The sequence below is a fragment of the Desmodus rotundus genome, chromosome 13 (genome assembly GCF_022682495.2).
Source record: "Desmodus rotundus isolate HL8 chromosome 13, HLdesRot8A.1, whole genome shotgun sequence".
Classification (NCBI taxonomy): Eukaryota; Metazoa; Chordata; class Mammalia; order Chiroptera; family Phyllostomidae; genus Desmodus; species Desmodus rotundus.
In genome coordinates, this window is record NC_071399.1 from 20,493,378 (window position 1) to 20,517,843 (window position 24,466).

At 41.1% G+C, this 24,466-nt stretch overlaps 1 protein-coding gene across 2 annotated transcripts in view; it reads left to right on the forward strand.

The window, feature by feature from the left end:
- The window catches only part of UNC5D (unc-5 netrin receptor D), a 479,860-nt gene extending 468,769 nt beyond the window's left edge, over nucleotides 1-11,091 (forward strand). For both annotated transcript variants that reach the window (XM_053916817.2, XM_053916818.2), the window contains one exon: nucleotides 8,765-11,091. In XM_053916817.2, coding sequence (XP_053772792.1) covers nucleotides 8,765-8,969 — 205 coding nt within the window. In that variant the 3' untranslated portion in view covers nucleotides 8,970-11,091. The remainder of the gene's footprint in view (nucleotides 1-8,764) is intronic.
- The last annotated feature ends 13,375 nt before the right edge of the window (nucleotides 11,092-24,466 follow it).

Below are 24,466 nucleotides of genomic sequence, written 5' to 3' on the forward strand. Positions count from 1 at the left end.
CATTTTCTTTTTAAGGGCTCAGGATTTTCATATTCCAAAAACCCTTGTGAAAACCTAGCCAGCTTGACCAAGCCGCTATGGGAACAGATGATGGACAAACTGCGTGAGATACGGGAGGATGAATAGAGAGGAAGCAGCCAACATGGAAGAAAGAATTCCAAAATGGAAAATAGCAGATAAACTGCATCTTAGTAATTGGTTTTTTCCAAGTATACTTAGTAATACTTAGTATAGTATTAAACTAATACTATAATAATTAGTATTATTATACTAATAATAGTATACTTACTTGAAAATGTACAAGCACTTCCAGAGAAATATATTTCTTATTGGCCAACTGGTTAATAATAGTTCAAATGTATTTTAGATGTTAGTGTTCGTGGGTGATGGTGAAGAATGTATGAATAAAATACTTCACACCTCATGGCTGACCGGCAGTGCTATGATAACTTGTTTTTCCACCAAATCTTTTTAATAGGACCTCTAGTGAGAAGCAGGACTCTTCTCACCTTAAGGTCCTATCCTTTCATTTCCTCTGTCCACCCTCCTAATTGGATGTACAGGAACAGTGAAATGGCCAGAGGGCAGGGAGAGAGGACAAAGGAAGATCACAAGGGAGCTTATTAATCTGTGTCCGAATAATTGTTGAGAATTCATTACAAGTGGAACAGTCCCAGCTCCAGCTTTCCCATGGGGTGGAGGAAGAAGGCGGAGGAGAAAACAGAGAGGAGATGATGAGAAAATGCACACAGAGTACCTGCCTCACAGGAAGGCCACTGTGGGTGGTCACTCCCGTGACCACTGGGACAGTCTCTTCATCCTGGGTTTTGGGATTTACCACGATTACACCAAACTAAGCTTTCTCAGTTCTGCGAGCTACAGGCTAGTAAATACACTCTAATGTGTCGATATGAAAATGGATGGGAGGCTGCCATTTCTAAAACACAATCTCCATGCCTCTTTTAAGGAGAATTAATACATGGGGTACAGCACTGCATCGGTCCTTGGAGGCAAAACACAATGCAGCTCAAATCAGATTTCCAGGTTCTTGCCCAGTGGACTTATTCAGGGTCCGAAATGTAGAGAGGCCTTGCAGTGAAGCCAGAGGGACCCAACACAGCAAAGTGGTGAGTTGACTGGGCTTTGGTCCACCCAAGTCAATGAGTCATGAACTCCCCACTAATGTGAAGCTGAAAACAGCCCTGGGACAGGTTTAACTATGAACACTCTGTACATGGTTTGTAAGTGGCAGGTGTCCGCCCTTAAGGCAATATGGAAGAGTAGCTTTTTATGTTCCTCTAGGTCCAGGCGTGTCAAACCCATTTTCACCGGGGGCCACATCAGCCTCGCGGTTGCCTTCAAAAGGCCGAATGTAATTTTAAGACTGTATAAATGTAACTACTCCTTAACTAGTGGCAAGGAGCTTGGCACTGCCGCCAGGTAGAAACAAGGTGCCGGGCCAGATAAAACAAGGTGGGGGGCTGGATCCAGCCTGCAGGCCTTGTGTTTGCCACCTTTGCTCTAGGAGAACCAAAGTCACCCTCCCACTGCAAACCCCCGCTGGTGGGGGGACGGGAGGTGACGAGGGATTTTGCATACCTTCTAGGCAAGGGTGAGTTTGTCCTGATCTCTGAAGAAAAAAGCTTTCCTCCTTGAAGTGATTACAGTTTTCAGGAAAGATGGACATGCTAAGTCCCCTTTGGCATCTAAATAATCCCCATCTGTCTCAAGCAGGACTTGAAAATGCTGACAATATCGGGGTGCCTGAATATGACGTTTTCATAATTTGAGAAAGTGGAATCAGAGGAAGGATTATACCTAATTCATTAGAGTATCCTTTAAGTGATTAACTATTCCTTTTCAATGATTTGTGAGCTTTTAGTCAAACACATAGTATTTTGCAAAAGGAGAAGTATGAATATTTCACCCTTCCCTCATTCAGCCTCGGCACAGTGGTCTCTCCTGGAACAAATGGTGGTCATTCTGCATCACCCTCAAGATGCTTGAAAATGTCTCAAGGTTATTGAAGTGGAAAATTCATAGAAATGTGACCTATTTTTCCATGGCATACCCCAATTCAAAGAAGAGATTTGATGTGGTAGTTTTCAATGCCCTTCAGTTCCAAATATGAGAAGTTAACATAGACTTAGCCTGCCGGGGATGAAACTGGAGAACTGGAAACAGGGTGTACGATTGGCTTTATTCTCATTGGGCGACTCACAGGCAGTCCTGAGAGCTCCGGGGCTTTCACTACCTTTTCCAAAGGAGGAAGAATCCTTGCTACTCCCTTCCAGGAGCTGGACAGTGGAATAGGCGAAAGGAAGAAGTAGGAGGGGAATTCTGTTGCCAAACTGATTGGCCTAAAAAAAATTAAGGCAGCCCTCTTAGGGCAACACAGAATGTTGCTTGGCGTGTTTTCACTGCCTGTAGCTGGCCTTCTGGGGTCTCCACACCAGCTTTCTTTCATTTGAAGGCACAAGGGTTCAGCAGGCAGAGGCACATCATGGTGCACGTGTGTTCATTCTGGAGAAAGGGGACACTGACGTGCGTTACCCTGGAAGCTGCTTTGCTGTTTGCTGAGTGCCCAGTGAGGCTGAGTTTGTAAGGGAAAGCTGGACGGGCCGAATGCTTATGGTGCGTGCAATTACTACTGTGCGGAATAAATGGTGGTTTTTCCTCCTCTATTTGCATTTAAAGAACCACGTGGAGGATTGGTTTGGTCACGTAAGAGGCTTACATTAAATGAGACAATTAGGTTGAGGGCAGGAATATTATTTTCTTTCACTAGGACTGTATTTCAGCTCCCTTTTTGGTACTACACAGTAGGATTATGTATATTCTTATACTCAAGTTTCCTAACTTATTACAGGCAGCTAAACTTAGCTTTTACTTTTTATACTGCCAGCCTACTCAGAAGGAAGGTACCTTTTAAATATCCTTTTTAATGTCAAAAAAGGTGTCTTAACGTGCGTGGCAGCAGTTCGTAGAATATGAACAAACGTGCTGCCCTCACGTTAGAGGTGCAAGTGCTCCCTTCTCCGTGGAAGTGCCGGGTGTGAGCCTCAGCTCTGAATGAAATTATGGCACGCACCTGGTGTGCGGTATCTTCAACGCCAAGGATGCGATGGGCAGCTCAAGTGTGGTCCCCGGCTATATCTTAGTGAGAGAATCATCCTCAGTCACAAGAAGAGCTCACAGCTTGTGAATAGGTATATTGGCCCCCTGGTAATATGGTTCTGAGTAACTAAAATAAAAGCTTTGTTATCTGGAATTCAGACAAAAATCTAGCTATAAGCGCAATGTGCCCTTGATAGCTCTTCAATGCGTTTCCCCGAAGGCTTAGACAGAGCCGCAGGCCTGCGCCTTCCTCCATTACTGCTGTGTAATCTCTGTTCACTGATTGGGGGTTTAGATGGTTCTATTCCCTAAGACGCTGGCATTTGAATCCAGCTTTCCGGTGTGAAGAAAGAGTGGTATCTCTTAGTCCACACTGAATGGACTCCTAGACACTTTTCCTTTTTATAAAATTAGCCCTGTGTTACAATAGTATGTTATATGCTATTTATCACAGTTCCTTCAAGCCTCCCCTCTTTGTACCCAAAGAAGAAAACAGAAGGCACAGTAAGCCGTTCCAAAAATCCCCATATCTAACCTAATTTCCATCCTTGGTTTAACAAGGTCATTAGTTTGAAGATGTATTTTGAAACCTGAGATTCTATATAAAAACTCAGTTTGTGACACCCCTCTCCCTCGCACACACCGTTATAAAGTTGGCCTGTGTCTAGCTAGCAAAATTGCTAAGGTGAAGATTTGTGTTCCCAGCTCTGCCCCTGTTTCCACACAAAGCATGGGATTTTAACTGGGGATCAAGGCTGGGGGAGAGAGAAGTCTCAAACGGATGAAATTTATCAAGGTAATAAAACAAACCCCAGGAACTCAAGTGAATAAAAAGTATGTAGGCTAACAAACAATATTAAACTTAGTAAGCCATTGCTATGCAATGAACTTAGGTGGATGAATCTATTAAGCTGTCTTAGCATGGGTTTTTTACAGTTTATCCGCACTCTTTCCGTGATAGTTCCGAAGAAAAAGATAAAAGTCACTGAGGGATGAATTGCACCAAAGACACAGAATGATTCTAAAGTAAATCCCTAAAATTTACGGAGTGTATCATCTCACTTGCATAGCATACTGCGTCTTTATGACACCAAAAAACCCCTTATTTTTCAAAATTACCTCGGTCGATCAGAATTTGAAAAGGCTATGACAAAAGATTTCCCCAAAGTTCAGTGCCTAATAGAACAATTGGAAGCATCTAAGATGAGAACAAACATTCACTTCTTTAAACATGTTTTAAAAAGAAAAAAAATGAGTTGTATTAAAGGTGTTCACCTGAATTTCAGGACCACTGTTTTTGCTAAATGTTATTTCACTTCAAATAAATAATCAAAGATACTCAGGGAATTTCCTAAAATCAAATGTTGCTGAATTCTCTTTTCTAGTATTAACAGCATTCCCTGAGTTATTTGTGCATTTACTTGCTGGTGTCCGAATGCACCAGCATCCTTGTGAAGTGAAATGGATCACATAGATTGGGATCAGAATAATTTAAAAAGAGTGGCGTGAAGACAACCAAATGAATATATGGTGTATCAGTTTTCAAAAAGTATCATAGTGCATTTGCACATATGCAAGCAGTAACATAATTCACCTGTCTGAGCAATAGCCCATTGCATTAGGGTTTTAGGGTTTTTAATATATTAATGATTCTGTCATAGATGGGTAAATGTAGTTTCATAGGTTGTCTCTTTATCACAAAGCTAATTGAATCATTTTTAATAAGGCCGATATGCTCCTATATGTATCTCCTAAAATGGAGTGGAATTTGAGGTTTGTGTGTTGTGCTGAGCCAGCGTCCTTGTATAAATTCAGAGAAAAAAATCTGAAACAGGCTTTGGGGAGCACGTTTCACTTGCTCCAATATGTTCCGAGAACTGTGCCAGATGAGTGTTGTATTTCTGCCATTATCGATCATTTAGCTTCCTTTAGCCCTGGTGCTTTCTCTACAAAGCAGGACATTTGCGGGACATTTCAGAACCATGTGGCTGGCAGAAGTCATTCTCCACTGTTAACCTTCCCACTCACCCCCATAGATTTGCGATTTTTTCCTAATGTTGCATTGGGACAAAGATTCATTAAAACCTCCAGAACACAGCCATCCATGTGCCTTTCCTAAAGTTTTCGTGCACTGCTTTTATGCCCAGGTCTTCCTCCTCACCTGTCTTGAAATGTCAAAGATGTAGAACTAGGTCTAGATCTAGTTCCTGAAGATAAAGCAGTCAGAGTGCTTGAGGCAGAACTTGCAGCTCTGGCATCCAGCAACTTTGACCCTCTAGGTGCTTCTTTTCAAATGCAGCACAAAACAAAAAGCTGAGTCTAAGCTCCTCTCAAAGGGCTATTACCTCTGGGAACCTAGGCTGGGTTTCTTTTTTTAATTTTAATTTTTTATTGTTATTCAATTACAGTTGTGTGCCTTTTCTCCCCATCCCTCCACTCCACCCCAGCTGAACCCCCCTCCCTTCCCCACCTCCACCCTCTCCCTTGATTTTGTCCATGTGTCCTTTATAGTAGTTCCTGTAATCCCCTCTCCTCACTGTCCCCTCCCCACTCCCCCCTGCCCATTGTTAGATTGTTCTTAACTTCAATGTTATATTTTGTTTCCTTTTTTCTTCTATTTATTATGTTCCAGTTAAAGGTGAGATCATATGGTATTTGTCCCTCACCGTCTGGCTTATTTCACTTAGCATAATGCTCTCCAGTTCCATCCAGGCTGTTGCAAAAGGTATAAGCTCCTTCTTTCTCTCTGCTGCATAGAATTCCATTGTGTAAATGTACCATAGTTTTAATGCGGGGGGGGGGGGGGGGGACAGGGGTCAGCACAATGGCCGTGGGGCCAAATCTGGCTCACCACCTGCTCTCTACAGCCCAGAAGCTAGACTAGGTTTTATACTTGTTTACACAGTCAGGAAAAAAAATAACCAGAGAAGAGTAATACTGTGTGACATGTGAAAACTGTATGATGTTCAAATTTCAGTGTCTCTAAATAGTTTTATTGGAACAGAGCCATGCCCCTTCACTTCTGTGCTGTCGATGGCCACTGCCACACTCATGCAGAGCTGAGTGGCTGGAGAGACCATATGAGGTTAAGTTATAAAAAAAAAAAATTATCTCTGGCCCTTTACAAAAACGTTTCTCAATCCTTGCTATAGAATAAAGTATGACTTCGGGGTTACTAGGATCACAAGAATTCCGGAAGTCACTCCCATAGGACATTGGCCATGGCTGTTAAACAGCAAATATACAAAATATAAACCCTCAATAAAATGATGACAAATCTGTGCAGCTTTTATTGTTGTGCTTGCTGGCATTCTTTTCCTTTTGGAAATGAAAATGGAGAGGATAAGGAATTTACCCATGTCAGAAGTAAATGTGTGTCCCAGGGTCATTACTGACCTAAAGGACATGGGAAGAGACTGTCACAGGGCCCAGCCAGAGTTCACTCAGACCTGGGGTGTGTCTGTTTACTTATAGACCGATGTGGTGATGTAACGACTTCCCTACAAGCACGTCCACATAAAGAAGGGACAATATTCAAAACAAGGTCCTTAAATAAGAGAAAATAGAATCCCTTCAACTACCCACGCAAGGTTGCTTTGCCATTTCTATTAGTGTAAAAATGAACAACAATCTTGATTCTAGGACTGTGGTGGTGGGGAAGGGGGTGGGGGTGGAGAAGGAAGGAAGGAAGGGAAGATAAAGACACTAGAGAACATTTAAGCTGGCCTTCTCCCTTTCTCAATTAAAGATTCAGATGTAGTGAAAGCATATACGATACCCTGATATTTATGCTATTTGGCAACCGACTGGCTTTAAGCAGTCCCTTAAGACCTTTGAATAAAACAGAACTTTATTCATTCAAAAAGTACTGTGTGTTGCTTGTGAATGGTAATGTGCCCTTAAGAGCTTGTCTTCTCTTTTAAGTGCTCTTCCCTGTGTGAGTCTACATTGTGATCATATGCTGAGTGTGCTGATGAAAAGTAGTGCCACCCTCAATATAGGCAACCCTTGGTTGACTCTGGAAACTCTTTTCAACTTATCACAATTTTACCAGAGTTGACATTTCTATCCCTGCTGTAAACGGTACCTGTGAAAAACTGTGACCTTTAATACTTTGTGTTGCCTTAGTCTTCATCATAGCAAAGTTATTATCCAAAAGGTTACCATTTGTTTTCACTGAAGATCCCATATCATCTGAAAAAAGCTCGTGCCAATCACTCAGTCGATGGATATTGAATAAACGCCTGTCACACTATTATGATAAGTGCTGTTGCAGAATCGGAAAATTATTAGCTATGATCCTTCCCCTTAAGTTGTCTGTAATCACACTGGAAAGGCCAAGCACATACACATGAATTATATAAGCATTTTACTCACATGAAAATTGAAGCACAAGCATAGAAAGAGTACAGAGAGGAAATAAATCACTTTGAGCAAAGAGGAGATGAGAATTGAACCAGGTTGTAGGAGTGTAGGGTATTGATGAACAGATGATAAAGAGAGAGAGTAAGCATTCCCAGTGAACAAAATAGACTGAATGCAAGTAAGAAGCCAGGTATTACCTAAGTGAGCATCATTGGCTGAAAGGACAAAAGAATATTGAGTAAAAATGTATACGTGTTGCTTGATCTAGACTGAAAACAAAATAGATAGCTGATAATGGAAGAAGCAGAATGCAGGGTATATGAGAGTTTGGATGCACAAAGAGCTATAAAGCTTTTGCTGTGATTTAAGCCATAAAATGATAGAGCATAAATTAAATAGAAGAACTATGAATGGAAAAGAAGGGTGAAACAGATGAGTATGTCACAAAGAAAGAAACATAAAGGGAAGGCCCAAAAATAAATGCCCTAGCGTGAGATATTAGAATCATAGTGGTAATTACTGAGATACATATGTATCATCACCAGATTGAGAACCAATTTTGAGGCATGAAGACTATATATATATAAATTTATATATAAAAGTATATATCAATTATAATATACACATTAATTATATATTATCTATAATATAATTAACATATATTAATGCCTATAATTATATAAATTTATGATGTGTTAAGTTTTAGGATGAGGAGACATATCTAACTGGAGTGATTCTAAGGCCATTTAAATATTTATAACAGGCTCACATTAACCTAGAAGACCAGAGGAACAGATCTAGACACTATCCACTTAGAGTGGTAACTAATCCACTTGGTACATGAGCCTACTGAAGAGAGAAAGAAAAAATCAAAGATAAAATAATTGACAGCCCTTATGTTTACCAAGGGAGAGATGAAAAGGGGTCAGCTATTTTGAAAATATAGGAATGAGTCATATAATCACATAAGCTAATTAAATAGAAATTTTCAAGGGGGATAATCAGGGAGAAATACACAAACACCCAGAGCTCAGGGAAGATGAGGACTAAGAAAAGAACTGGAGGATAAGAAGGTCATTGGTGATATTCCAATGTACAGTTGCAGTTGAGTGTTTGGATACAAAGTAGACTTCTCCCAGACCTGCCGCGGGAGCTTGGTACCTCTATTACAATAATATCCATTACAATTCATTTCTAATTTCCTTACAGTGATTTTTATTTCTACCTTTATTTCTATATTCATTTCTGCTTTGTTATTCTTTTTATTTAACTCTCTGTCTAGGAATTTATCTTATTTTGCTACACAAAGTAGCCCATCTGCTGTCATTTTGAACCTGTGGGAAGCTCGTCATCAGCATGATGGTGACCTTGACTCCCTGGCCTGTGCCCTTGAAGAGATTGGGAGGACACACACGAAACTCTCAAACATTACGGAATCCCAGCTTGATGAAGCCGACTTCAACTACAGCAGGCAAAATGGACTCTAGTCCACCTCCTCTCAAGAGACAGAGTGACAGCCAGCTTCGGGACATATGCTTTAAATGGAAGAAAGAGGCAGCTTTCTGCCCAGTGGCATTTGGGAAATTCAGCCTTCATTTATAACCAGTGACAATCCCTGGTTGAAGAAACTGAATTTAATATAGTTAAAACATGTTAATAGGGAAAAGTACAAGCTTTCTTAAATAAAAGAGGGCTCTCCTGTCTCCTTGGAATCCACATGTGGGTTAACATTTGATGAACTTTTCAGATTTGGGGTGGCAAGGATAAAAGTGAAGGTATAACTAGAGAGAAGTAACTGTGGGAGAAGATGAGCTACAAAAAAGCTGGGGAGGCAGAGAACGAATAAGTGCATGTTTTCATCGGGTTTTTAATGGTGTGCCCGGAAGGGCCAGCTAATTCCGGTACCAGACCGTCAAGAGATTTCTACCAGCTGGCATCTGTGATGTCAGCAATCACCGTAAAACTGGCTTTTAGAAGTGAAACAGGGTCATCAACCCATTTGGAGGACTGTAACAACATCAAGGAGGGTATTTAGAATTTAGAATCTGAGTACATCACACCAGCACCAACCGATTCCTTATCTGTCTTAGCCACTTAGTGGAGACAAGATCGAGAGCTAAGATAGACCACAGACTAGTTCTTGCAGTGCACCCCACCTTCATTTTCTTCGAGGACACATCTACCCGCATTCCCCATCCTTACTCATAGTAGAGGGAAGGTTTCGAGCGCCATAGACTTTTCAATATGGAAATTTATTTCTTCTCACTCAGCAAAGCAGGGCCATCTCTATTCCCAGTTAAGCCACTCGAATTGCAGAGTGCTGATAGCACACAGCTTATTACATGGATTTGGAGATGAGAGAGGTCAAATTAGACCCAAGGAAACATGAACTGCAGATGCCATAGACGTCAAGTAAGCTGTAATTCTGGGATGCGGGTGTTTCCCCACTTCCCTAACATGGATGTTATAAGGGATGAAGGGGTTTTACTCTACTTTCCTATCCAGGTTCTTGACATCTTCTAGCCTTTGGTACTATGTTATCACCAAATTTCTCCACAAGGCCATAGGTCCCCTCCTTCTGCCTCTTGGGAAATTAGCAGATAGTCTTTGCTCTCAATGATATGCAAGGAAACAGACCTCTACCGAAATGTCCTGGAAACATGTGCACTGTTTGGGGAAGCTTAAGGTCTGATAACTAGACCTCACCAAGTACACTTTCTCTGTAGCACCAGTCATGTACTGCTTTATGTTTTAAATAAGAGGCGATGATACTGTGGAAGATCAAAATCCGCAGATAATTCATGACCCCCATCTTCACACCTGACTTCATCTTTTATCCTGTTTAATCATTTTTGACAAGATAAAAATGTCAGACTGAAGATGAAAGGGTCTGCTCCTGCTCATCTTCTGGTGGATGCTTTCGTTAGCTGTCCACAGTCAGGACAACCAAAGTCAAGGACTTAAGACTAACCACAAGGCTGAGCAGCTACTCAGCCGTTGGCTACATTAGAATAAAATAAAAATGTACAGGGAATGGGGGAGTACCTGGCATTGGAGATACGATCAGTTTTTTTAAACAATTTTTTTGTAGATCCCATGTTTAAAAGCAAACGTTGTGAATCTCCACATAAGTGAAAAAAGACTTAGGATAAATTTACGACACCATGAGTAAGGCTTTGAAGAACCCTTGAAGGTGTTGGCCATTTTCTAACTGATGTGTGGTATATATGGGTATGTCCCTTATATTTGATAGAAGCCTCTGCTACGTAAAATTCAAAAGCATCTTGTTTTTCTCAGGAACCAAAGGCATATTACATGGAACAACCAAGTCCTCTTAGAACTGTCAAACATATTTCAAAAATACCACATCCAGATCATGAAAATATACTTTTGCTAGTGTGCTCAATTTGTTTATTCATTCTACGGAACAATGGAGAGAAAGCATGAAAGTTTAAATCATTGACATCCCTGATAAATTTCTGAAAGAGAAAGTAGTAGGAGTAGCTGGTCAAGCATCCAAAATAAACTTGAGATTAACTGGTGTGGTCAGTATGCAGAAAGAATCTGCATTAACTGTTGAATAATTAGTAAAACACACACACACACACACACACACACACATTATGAAGATTGTTAGTATCCCTCTTGGGGAATTTTTGTTTTAAACCATCCTACCCTTGCATCCTCTTCCCTTCTAATTGGACTTAATAACTGTTTCATCTACTCTGTGAATCCACACAGATCCTTTTTAGATTTTTGATACATATTTTATATTTTAAAAACATGAACAATTTTAATGTTTTTCTTAGAATCTAGTTTATTTTAAGATAAGTGGTGGTTATCCATCCCTGAATATCTGGAATATCCTCCATGGATTTTTTTTTTTTGGTCTGGGTTTTGTAAATGCACTTCGTCATGTCATATTGAGTGACAAAGGAAGCAAATTCACATAATTCACCTGATTTTAGCCCAAGGTCCAAATCCATATTTCAGCCCATTTTGCTCCCTGTGTGCATTATTACTGAATTCTGCGAGGATTCTACATAGGACTGACTTCTACAGAAACGTATGATATTCTGTGGCCATTGCATGTCAGGACTGTGTGGTGTTTTACAGCCGCGTTCCCACAAGAACCCAGGCTTGTGAGACTTACAAGCCCCAGGGTGTGTGGGTGGGGACGGTGGCAGAGGGGCATGAAATCACAGATCACAGTGACTTAACTGACACTGAAGCCGCAGTTACTCACTGTGACCTAAACCCTGTTCTGTGTGAATATTTGCCAGTCAACACAAACTCCCCCTCTTGAAAGATTTAATCATCCGTCCAAGCACTTACTTCAGAAGTCTTATTGTCCTAATGCAACATAAACCAAGAAATTAAAAGTGCCTGTAAATACTTGGTAGGCTACTTAAAATTTTTACAAAATATCCCACTTAATCCCAAGTCTTTCAGTCCTCAAAGGCATCTCATAGTCATGCTTTAAACTTCACTTAAAATCATGCCACCCAAATGGTACACTTCACAGCTGCACCAGACTCCAACACCATAAAGGTAATTTACAATTTTTACAACATTGCTTGTGCAGTCTTTGCAATTTACACTAAAATCTTTTAAGCCAAAAGGAGGCTCCCTCTATGGATTTAAATGCAGACTTCATTTACTGGTGCAGAAAGGCTCATAAAACTTAGCTGTAGTCTTGCAAAAATTTTATTGGTCTTTTTGTAAGAGATGAATAGAAATCGACACAGTTCTCTTTAAAGAGGGGACTTCTTTTTTTATTATTTTTATCTTCAACTGTAAGTGATTTCCTTTGCCATGGCCCTTATATTTTTTTTCAGTTGACTTTGAGAGGGAATATTAAGTCAGATGACTAAAATGGGGTTCTTTTTATATTAAAAGTTCTGGATTTATTGCAACTATTTTCCCTAACAGAAATTCTCAAAATCAGGATACGTAAGCAAGGTAGAATAACATAACGGTATCATTGGTTTTGGATGGTAGTCTCCACTTGCCAAAGTTCTGGCAAATCAACCTGTGAATTTCAGTGTGTCCTAAAATCTTTTGATGTGCTTTTGTCTTTCCTTTTTGCCATTCTTTTCTCCAGTTTCTTAGTCCCTCTGTAAAGGTGTTGAATAATATAGCCATCAGAGGTGCTGAAGGTGACGTTTTCTCAGAGGTCATTGTTTCAGATCTGTGGAGGTCACAGGAACCAGGAAGGAGCTGAGAAATGTGCTTCTCTGGCCCGTTGTGTGGCACATTGTCATTCATTTTCCTCATGAAACATTGCCAAGTTCTGAATCTTTAGCAACTCCCATTGACTGGGCCAGAGGTGACATCCACAGCAAATGGGAGAGCAAAATGCTGTCACACAGACAGTGACAAAATTTTATTAGCCCTTGGGTGTTAGTTGTCATAGCTCTGTATTTGAAAATTGCTGCTTTAGCCAAAAAGCTGAATGACCACCGTTTTTCGCAGTTTCCACTGTTTTGTCTGCATAGAATTTTCCTGAGCTACAAGCAAAACTGTATTTTGTCAAATGTCACAAAGTGAAAATGTTACTACACTTAGACGTGTTGCATATTTTGTGTTTTTACTTTCTAAACTCTTTCAAAAGCTGCAGTTACAAAGCTGTTTGGCTGTATTGACAGCATGTGGTGTCTTTTGCAAAAGCAGTTCTAGGAGAGCCAGCGTCTGCCATGGACTCCTCACATCCCCCGCAGGGTTGTCCCCGAGAAGCAAAATGGCAGTTTGTTGGCCGTGTTCTTTCAGAAGACCAAGGGGGATGGAGATCAGACCTGGCCGTTAGTCACTAGTGTGTAGTACTGTGATCTGAAGTAGGAAATGTCACTCACATAGAATAATTGTGGTTTCTGAAGCAGCTACTTTGCGTTTTCATTTTGCTGTGAAGATCATGGATTTGGAGTGTCCTCATGAGATGGGCCTAAGGCAGTAACTTTCAACTTCATGTCTTAGAACCCACCCTTCATCTGAACCCAAAGATTAAAAAAAAAAAAAAGGCAGTAAGCTTCATGTTCATGCCTAAGCTTAAAAGTGTCCTCCCCTACCCCTACTACTGAGTTCGGCAGGGGGTACATCTTTTTTTCCAAAAAAAGTTATAGCCTGGAATCATAAAATGTCACTAAATTCAATAATGTAATTCTTTGCATGAATGGAAATGTATGTTAAATACTTTTACAAAAGGCATGATTATATTGAAAGTGGCCTTTTGACTCGAATTTTTGCTAACCCCTAAAAGTATTTCACTATTTCAAGCATTATTTATATACAAATTCCAAAATTGGACAAATTAAACAATTCTCTTAACATCTGATGTGGGAGGCGGAGCCTTAACTGTGGTTCTGCTGAATCACGGAAAGGAAAGATGGTCTTTGAGGGGGTGTGTAAGCAGAGTGGCATGCCTTATGTCTCTAATACTGAGACACAGACGTTACGAGCAGAAATAGCTCTGATAACTCTAATACCCCTCCAGCAGGGAGGTCTGATGATGCTGAAGGGAGATCCCCCCTCACCAGGGGGCTTCAATCTAAGCCTCATCAGAGGGTAACTAAAACTCAATCTGAAACTCTCCAAATTCTGTCCTAGATTACATCCATTGATTCGACTCAACACTTATCTATAAAAGGTGGGAAAAACCTCAATCTGTGGGAGCTTTCTGATCAGGGAAACAATTCAATCCTTTTCTAAAGTGGAATAAAGACTGACTTAAAAGTTCCCATTCCTCATAACTGATTCAGTGGCTACATGCAACCCCCTCAAGTGTCAATCTAGAAACATTGCAAATAGAAGCAATTAGAGGAAAATTTGCATATTCTACTGCCCAAACTCGAAAAATAGGAGTAATTATTGACCTCCATTTCTATGTGGAAGAATTTCAGAACAGGTTTTATTTTGTTCTATTCATTCGGAGAAGGTGCATGGGCGGGGGGTGGGGGAGTGGTTCTTTCAAGTGATTCATCTCTCAACCCCATACCACTCTCAACTTTTATTTGATGTGTTCAAAGCCAACAAACAAACAAATGGAACTGAATTTGACATGAGGCTGAAGGCGCGAGCAAGCCAGGGGAGAGGTTTGAATACAGCATAGCCGTGGCTTCATACCACACTTTTTGTGCCTTGTATTATCAATGTAAATTCTGAATGTTGTGCAGTGAATACTTGGGCGGACTTCTTAGAAAAGGCTGCACTGGCTTCTTTTTCAGCACATGTACATATCTATAAATATATATACATATATATTTGGTAATGCCAAACAGCTGTGTTATATTGTATTGAACAAAATGGACGGTTTGGATGTTTTATGTAGAGTTTGCAAAAAAAAACTGGATGGTTACAGACTTTTCAAGGTTAATGTACAGACGTAAATTACCACTTACCAGTTATTTATGAATAAAGAGTCTTTTATTGACATTTTGGGGTACTCCATGAGTGGAACTCTGAAATCCCAATGAGAACCCCTCTGTATATACCACCTGCCACACCCTGGCAGGACCTGGAATGCCCCCCGCATCGAGGACAATTCCCAAATACCTGTTAACATGTTAGACCTAATTTCTCCTCTGGCCTCACGAAGGAGACACTCTGAGGCTCCCGAAGCAAAGATGAGATTATCTTGGTACCTTCCCACCTCACCCCAACACAAACACACACAGCTTCCTGGGGATATAGTGTGAGGTGTCCTGAGCTAATCCCGGCCCTACCCTAAGTGAGGCAACCATTTACCTTGTGCGTCCAAAGGCTTGGGTTATTTTTATAGGCTACACAGAAAATGTTCCACCTCTTCATGAGGAAAGGTTAAGAAAATAAGTACAATGTTGTACATTTCAGATACATCCTGACTGAGTCAAACGGTTTGAAATGGTTTTAAAATGCTGGGAGCTCCCGAATATTGAATAATAGCTGTGGAGAGAGCTGGTCAGAGCCCGTTGAAACAGTATGATCTTCTCAAGCATGGTTTCTGATCCACTTAAACTAGTGGCTACAAATTAAAAAGGTTAAACATTGCTTTAGAGATAGAATGGATCTCTAACGTGGGTGAGGGGGAAGTACATGCAGCATTTCTGACCATGTGACCCACTTTTAGCACCGCTCTATGGAACCACTAAGAATGGGTATGAGCATCCACAAAGGGCTGTGAGTAGCTCCTAGTGTTATTTCTGAGCACTTTAAATTACACAGTACAGTAAAGCTGACTAATGTATATTTTAAAGTTACTGATAAAATGGTTTTAATTAACTAAACTAGGTAGATTACTGTGATTAGGCAGAGCCAAACCAAGTTTGGTTAGAGCAAATACATCTGATTTCAGTTGGTCAAAGTAGACATTAACTAAAAAATGCTGTGACTGACTTAAAGATCCAGCTCTGACTAGTTCATTCAGATGAAAACTTCACAGGCCAACTTACACCTATAATAAACTGTTCAAAATAATTTTTTAAATCTTTTGGTAAAAAATATTTTATCTCATTAGGAACTACTTCTGAGTGATTTAAGCTACTTTGGGCTAATTTACATTTGTCCTATGTAGCCAGCATTTGTTGTAATTTGATCCAATTTATTCTAATAGGGGTTAGTCATTCATTAAAAATATTTATTAAGCATTTACTACATAGTAACCAAGTCTGGATTCAAGGCCTGACTATCATTTAGATTTGATATCAGGCAAAATACTTGACATTTTTAAAGATTAAATGGGAAAAAAATAATACATAAAACCCTTAGCACATTACATGGTACTGAGAAAGCAACCAACTACCCCTCAAAAATAAGCTGTAATCTTGTTTTAGAGAGGTAGCATGCACAGCAGTTAACAAAATATTTTGGATCAACCCGTGCTGGGGAATCCCGGTCTGCTGTCCTCTGGATACGTGACTTTAGCCAAGAAACTATCTTTACAAGAAGATAATCATAGCAGGCTCACTGGCCCAAAATAAGTGTTCAAGAAATAGCTTACTGTCTTCTGCTTCACAGCGGGGACAGCTCTAAGACGCGTGTCCTTAGGCGACTTTGTTGTGTGGACACCACAGAGTGCACTTGGAGAAGACTGAGTTGTATTCACCCACAACACACCCGGGCTCTGTGGCACGGCCCAGGCTCCCCGGCTACCAGCCTGTACAGCACGTTACTGCGCAAAACAGCATGAGACTGAATCAAATGCGAGAAAAAAGGGATGCAATCGAGAGACACAAACACGACATGTATGAGGCTGCACTGGCGTAACACAGCATACTGTTTGTTCAGAGCACCCTCTAAACGAACAATAAAAAAGTTAGTAAATATATAAACCAGTAACAGTCATTTATGATCAGTGTGAAGTATCTTGTACTTTACTGTGTGACCGGCAGCACCGGTAGGTCTGTTCATGCCAACATCACACAGACCGATTTTAAGAGAAAAGACTTGAGACACGTGATGATACAAGTTCACACTTAAAGAGCGTCTACTGCTAAGACAAAGAGTACTTTGTCTTACAGTGACCTTGCATGGAGCAGATGCTCCGTCCACGAGGTGAGCCCATTTCTGCTGTTTTTGATGACACGGGGCCTTAAAAACCCAAAAGCCTGCACAACATAAGCACAAAAGCAGTTGCCCGGGCACATCACCTGCTGTGTGCCACACCCTCCGCCACAAGTCAGGCATTCACAAATAAAAGACATTGACTCAGCCTCCAGAAGCTTCCTCTCTCGACATCAAGAGATTACCATACCATCCGCCAAGTGTTACTGAAGCGGTGAGCACACGTTGATGAGAGAGAATAAAAAAGGAACATTAAGACCAGGTTGTATGATGTGGGAAAAAATTACACGGACAAGTTGCCACTGGGCTAAGACAGATATATTTTTAAAATGATATATTAATATAGTTATTTCTATAATAATACTTTGTAACAAACCCCTTAATTTGCAGCTTCCTAGATCCATTTATTATTCTTACAAATGGCTGAGTCAGCCAGGAGGTCCTCCTGTTCTGAGCCTGGTTTTGCTGACCCCAGCTGAGCTTACTCAGGTATCTGCAGTCAGCCTGGACGTCAGCTGGGCAGGCTTTTGCACACTGGCCTCCTTACATGTCTGGAGTTTTGGCTAGAACAGCAGGACTAAGCTCTGCTCCATATGCCTCATGATTCAAGAGGTTAGGCTGGGTACATTCTCATGGCAAAGGTAGAGGAAGAGAAGCATGCAGAGTCTTTTCAAGCTTAGTCTTGAAACACCATCGTTTCTATGATATTCTAGTAGCCAACATAACACAAAATATGAGCCCCACAGGAAAACAGTGCCTCTTGGTGGGAAATGCTGCAGAATCACAGGACAAAAGGTGTGGATCCAGGAAGGGATGGAGAATATGGGTTGTGGTTTCAGTTTCTCCATCTGAGAGGAATTTGTCAGGTGCAAACAATGGAGGAAGAGCATTCAAATGGGACATTCGGCATTAATAAGCATGTAATTCAGGAGAGGCTGCCACACTGCGTTTCGTGCCTCTAGTCCTTTCGACCCATGGGATCTTCTACAACAACCCTTTCCAAACATCCACGCTATGCCTTTAGGTACAGATCCTATGGTTAGCCATGTATGGGAAAGGCTGAATGAACACATTTACAGAGATTTCTTTGTTGTGAGACCTCTCAAAGTTCTGCACATAACAATAGTCGACACTTTTTGGATGGAGCGGTCCTTCCTTATTCACAGGGATATGTACAAAGCACCCCACCCCTGCCCAGTGGATGCCTGAAACTTCGAATCATACCAAACCCTATATATCTCGTGGTTTTTTCCTGTACAGACAGACCTATGATAAGTTTGATTTATAAATTAGGAACAGTGAGAGACTAACAACAAGAACTAATAATGAAGTAGAACAAGTATAACAATATACTGTAATGAAAGTTATGTGAATGTGGCATTTTTAAGTAAAATTAGGCTAATCTCAACACAAGCACTGTGCTGCCGGGACAGCCGATCTGGTAACTATGAAGGGGACCGACTGATGGGCATGCAGACCCTGGACGACAGAACGGGTCACAGCCCTGGAGGGACAGAGAGGCTTTATCATCCTACTTGGAATGGCATGCAACTTAAAACTTATGAATTGTTTTTTAGAATTTTCCACTTAATATTTTCAGACCAAGGTTGACAACAGGTAACACACTGAGGAAAGTAAAGTCACAGAGAGGGAAGCACGGGTGAGGGGAGCAGGGACTGCACTGTGAATGGACCCTAGACACTTGAATGGCACGAAGTCAATACTATTATTACTCACATTTTGTAAACAGGGAACCTGGAGGAAAGAAGTTATGCTAATATGTATTTGTACTCACTCAACCAAGGCTGTTGTCTGCAACATTTTTCAAATATTTATCATCAACTAATCTTAGTTAATGAGCCTGTGATGACAGCTCACAGTTCGCATTTGGGGAGTCACTCCTCTTAAGATGTATAAGAGAGAAATCGGGCCCCCCATTTGAAATTGATTGAGTCCAAATTTTCTCCAGCTTCTTTTTTCTCATCGACCCTTTTCTTTGTCCTATTCAGAATTTCTTATCTCTAAACATATGGTAAGTCCAGGGCAACCTTTCCAACATTTTAATTCTTGCCTGTGAATGCTTGATTTAGCCATGTTTTTCTGTAGCTAATTATAAATGCACCCTTAAAACGGGTAGGAATGAATTATAAATATTTGGCTCCACCTTATAAAGACTACGTTTAAAAGCTGGAGGCATCTTTACAAATAATGAAATGACTTGTAACAAATAGCCTTGCTGTCTCTAAGCTCCAAGAAAAAAGTCTGTATCCTTCCTTTCAAAGTGTGACTGCTGGGTGTCCAGCATGGGTAACATGCTGTGCAGTAAACGGAAGGAGCCCAGAGCCGGCAAAGGCACCGACTGAAGAAGGTTCTCATCTTCGCGCTCATGCCTACCAGCAGCGTCTCGGACAGTTTTACCTTTTGAGTCTCAGTTTCCACATCTGTAACATCAGCATCATGAATACCCTGTCTCATTACCTGTATGTGGCTATGGCAGGTATCAAAAGAAATGCTGTGTGTGAAAAAAAAACCTTTATATTCCAACAAGTCCTACCTAGGTATTTTAATAGAATGAGGACAACATAGTGACTGTCAGTGGTAAACAAAAAATCAGAAATTCATACATTTAAGCCAAACTGATTGTCAGACATGCATGTAAAAATTTTAAGTGACCTGTACTTGCTCCTTCTTCTCCTCGGATCCCTAGGTTGAATAATTTGCCCAGGACACCCAGAAAACCAGAAATGGTCTTTTCTCCTAGCATTGTATCTCTAGAAATCCAAATACTTTGAGAAAGATCATCAATATCAGTATGTTTTTGACATCGTAAGTGTAAAGAAATTATATAAAATGTCAAAGTCAACTACCCTTTTGTTACCACTGAAAGAAGAGTAATGGGCCCAAACTATGATTTCTTTTTATAGTCCTTTACAATCTTGGCAACAAAGGAAAAACAACTTACTGTTTGATTGTGCCTTATATTGACTCACTTGTTTACCCAGGTGTTGAGTTTATTAAAAAATAATATTTATTGACTGTCTACTATGGGGGAAGCACTATGGGGCAACAGAAACTGAACAGTGAACAAAAACGAAACACCCCGCTGTCACGGAGATTTCATTCTTCTGAGAGGAGACAAAGAGTGTTGACTAAATAACGAAATACAGAGTCCATTAGACACAGGAACAAGGAATGGGGTTCCAGGGTGCGATGTGGGTTTTCTTTTCAATAGTATTATCAGATGGGGTATGGTGGGGGGGCCTATTTAAAGTAGATTCAAGAAAGACATGGGAAAAGGGAGATAGCAAGTGTAATCAGTTCTTTTGAGGAGCTTTACTGTAAAGGAGAAATATTTTTTAGGGAGGTTAGAAAGTGTGATCATTGAAATGGAGATTATGGAGAGGTATATTTGTTACAAACAACAGGTCTTCATGGGGGTTCTCAATCTTGGCGCTATTAATATTTGGGGCTGGATGATGAATGCTTCATTGTGAGGGGCTGTCCTGTATTCGGTAGGATGCTGAGTAATCCCTGGCTTATACCCTACCAATGCCAAGAACACCTACCAACACCAATATCACCTACCAACTCTGACAACCAAAAACTTCTCTGGACATTCCCAAACATCCTCTGGAGAGCGACCACGGTTGAAAACCAGTGGTCTATAATGTGTTTCTAGGTCGCAGTAAGTAGCTGAGGTAGGGTGAAAGATAAAGTCATTGTAGAATCAAAATTCAAGGAACTGAGTGAGCAGGGAGCTTAGAAGAATCATCTCTCTGTAGGCTGAAGTCTCCAAAATTAAAACAGGAGTATGTGGCACAGAATGAGAGTGAGCCCGGACCTAACTCTTCAGTGAAAAACACGAACTGGCTTAGGCATCTGTAAATAATTGCAACCAGGATAGACAGTGTGGCTGGTATCATTTCAAAATGTAAACACCAAAAGTGGAAAATATTAGGGAAGACAGAGATAGATGGCCTGGAAATGGGCACAAGAAGGAAAAGAGAACTCTGCCCCACTTCTGGTGGTACAGAAACTATAGAAGAAATAGAAAGCACCAAAAAGGGTCTCAGAGGAAGTAGTTTCTTTAAAGAAGAGCCAGGTTTTACTAAAAGGAAGAAGAAAAGACTCAGAGGTAGGATTTGTAGGGGAGGAAAAATTTCCCTCTACCCTCTTAGGGTCTCTGTCTGGGCCCCAGAATTAAACTGATATAAAATAGATTAACGAGAAAACACACATTGTATCAAACTGTTCTGTGTGAATGGGAGCCTTCACAAGAAAATGAGGACCCTAAGGAGTGACCAGAGCTGAAAGTTTTTATACCTTTTAAACAAAGAAATAATAAATATGTGAAGAACTGACAGGACAAAGAAGCTTGGGCTAGAGGTGGGAAATATTGAAGTAACATTTGGTTACACAGCCTCTGAGCTCTACATTCCCTGTCTCTGGGGCCAAGAATCTCATGGGTAATAACAGAACCCTATCAGATATTGATAAATACTGGAATAACACATACATTAATATCCTAGAGTGCAATAAAAATGTGATATTTGTAATTGTCTTTTTAAAAAGATTTTTAGAGAGAGAGGAGAAGGAAGAGAGAAAGAGGGAGAGAAAAATCGATGGAGAGAGATCGAGTTGATCAGTTGTCTCTTATACGCGCCCCAGCCAGAGACCGAACCCACGACCCAGGCATGTGCCCTGACTGGGGCTCAACCTGGCAGCCTATAGCTTTGTAGGATGACACCCAGCCAACTGAGCCACACCAGTCAGGGCTGTCATTGTCTTTTGTACATAGCAGAACTCAATCGTATCTGGGTACAGATAAAAATCAGGTTAAGTACTTCCAGTTTTCTCTAGTTTAACTTCTCTCCCTCAGGAACTACAATGTAAGCAAGTCAAGAGAGGTCCGCCCAAGGAGCACACCCCTGTGGAGTCAAGCAATCCCCTGGTCTGCTAAGCCACACCCAACACTTCACCGAAAAGACACTCGTCCTTTCTTTTGTGCAAGTTCAAGCCTTTGACAACTTCTTCTGGACAATACTGAGTGTGTCCTGGAAATCTGCTGAGAGCCTTCACCCGTGCATCATCTCTCAACGACCTTCCAAGTCACTACTGTTTTTTTTCTTTTTTTTCCTTCTGCTACCCCAAGAATTGGCAGGCTTGTTTCCCTTCAGTAACTCAACATCTGAGGCCACGAGGGGAAGATAGAAGTTGCTTGGCGTCTCCTCTATCTCCATTCCTGTCTAAATCTAAGCAATTGACAATCCTGAACTTGAAAACTGGTTTTTATAGTTACTATAAAATAGCAAGCCTGGAGGAGCTGGGGGTGAAAAAAGCCTGTTTCAGTGCGAATGTGTGAAGCTCCATCCATCACTGACATGTACCAATTCCCCTCCTTGTGTTTCTTGCCTATTTTACCCCCATTTTCAATGTAATTAGACTCAGAGGGACTTGATATTTGTCTTCAAATATCTGGAAGTCTGTCATATGGAAGATGGATTAGACCAGGGCTGCCCGGTCCCATGTGGTAGAACTAGGACTAATTTTGCAGAAACTACAAGGAGACTTTTTTAGTCCCTTGCAGGGGTGTCTGACCCGTGGCCCATGGGCTTCAAGTGGCCCAGGATGGCTATGAATGCTGCCCAACACAAAATCATTAATTTACTTAAAACATTATGACTTTTTTGTTATTAGTGTTTGCATATTTAATATGTGGCCCAAGACAACTCTTCTTCTTCCAATGCGGCCCAGAGACACCAAACGGTTGGACACCCCTGCATCGTGAGGATCATTTTCACAGAACTGTCCAAATCTGGGGGGAGTTTCTACGGAACCTTAAACAAGCTCCATGGCTTGCAATGAAACATGAAAATAGTCACACACTCTTTGTTGACACATTTTTTTTACTTTTGGATACATCCTTCCCTCCCAGGCTGCCACTAGAATATACCTAATTTTTCTTTTTCCCTTCAGATTGAGGTTCTCGGTTCCTCCCGCTAACTAGATCTTCACTCCCTAACCCAAGAATGAGCAAACAGTTTGGGTAAAGCTAGAGTGTAAACACAAAGCTTTGTGGGCCACAAGGTCTCTGTTGAAACGACTCAACTCTGCCGCCGTAACAAATGAGAGTGGTTGTGTTACAATAAAACTTTATTTATGGACACTGAAATTTGCCTAACCTATAATTTTTTATGTATCACACATTGTTAAGAAGTTAAAAACTATTCTTAGTTTACAAGTCATTCCTAAGCAGGTAGCAGCCTGGATTTGGCCCCGAGAGCCATAGTTTTCCAACTCCTGCCCTCGCCTCTCATTGTAACTTGCCCAAAGGACACGGAAGATTCACTGGCATCTCAGAGGAGGCCCTGCAGGCTGAGAGCCTGCTGAGACTCGGGGCAGAAAAGTCCTAGGGCTCACTCAGAAGTCTTCCTATCATAATGTTTTGTAAACCTAAGTCGGCAGTTTTAAGAAGTGGCTCCATTTGAAGATATTTTGTTGGTGTATGTATTTTGAACAAAATACCTGGGGTAAAAGTCAGAAACTCACAGTGGGGAAGCAGGAGCAGAACTTTGTTAACGAAACCCTTTCGGAGCCTGGTCAGGCCGTGAGAGAGACAGCAGGCCCACACCTGTCAGAGGAGCTCCTGTGGGCTGGAGTGTGTGGCGGGCCCCCTCACCACACCGGTGGGCTACCCAGACCCCACATCGCTGCCCTGCAAAACCGGGGCACCCCTCCCAGTGTTATCTGCTTCAGGCTTAAAGTATAACAGATTGTCATAAAGACTCCTTAGAAGATAGTTTAAAGATTATTTCCCAGTCCATTTGGTAGCACTGATGTTAATGCCATCAAGGCAGGTCCCCAAAAGGTAGGAGCAAAAAAGTTCAATAGCACTTACAAGACTTCCTCAAAGGGAGGCTCTGGTGACAAGTTTTCAATTTGGCGAAAGTAGTGGATGGGAATTTCTAAGGCATTTATCTCCACTTTCACCTGTGTTTCAGTGTGTGCGGCTCCATCCATCACTGACACATACCAATCCCCCTACTTTTCTTTCTGTTCTATTTTTTTCCATTTTCAATATAATTAGACTCAAGGGGACCTGATATTTGTCTTTAAATATTTGAGATTCTGTCATATGAAAGAGGGATTAGATCAGGGCTGCCTGGTCCCACGTGATAGGACTAGAACCAATTCTGCAGAAACAGAGAGACTTTATTTTTAATTCCTTATACTGAGCATCCTCTTCACAGAGCTGTCCAAATCTGGAATAAATGCTCAGAATTTCAAGTCACTGAAGGTGACTTGAAAATACAGAGGCCAGACTACTACTTTGGGGCAATTTTATAAAGAGAATTCGAGCATCCTAAAACAGTTGAACTACCAGTTCTAAAATCCCACAGATCAGTGAGGTGTTGACCACTGTACATTAATAATAGCAGCTCCATTATTT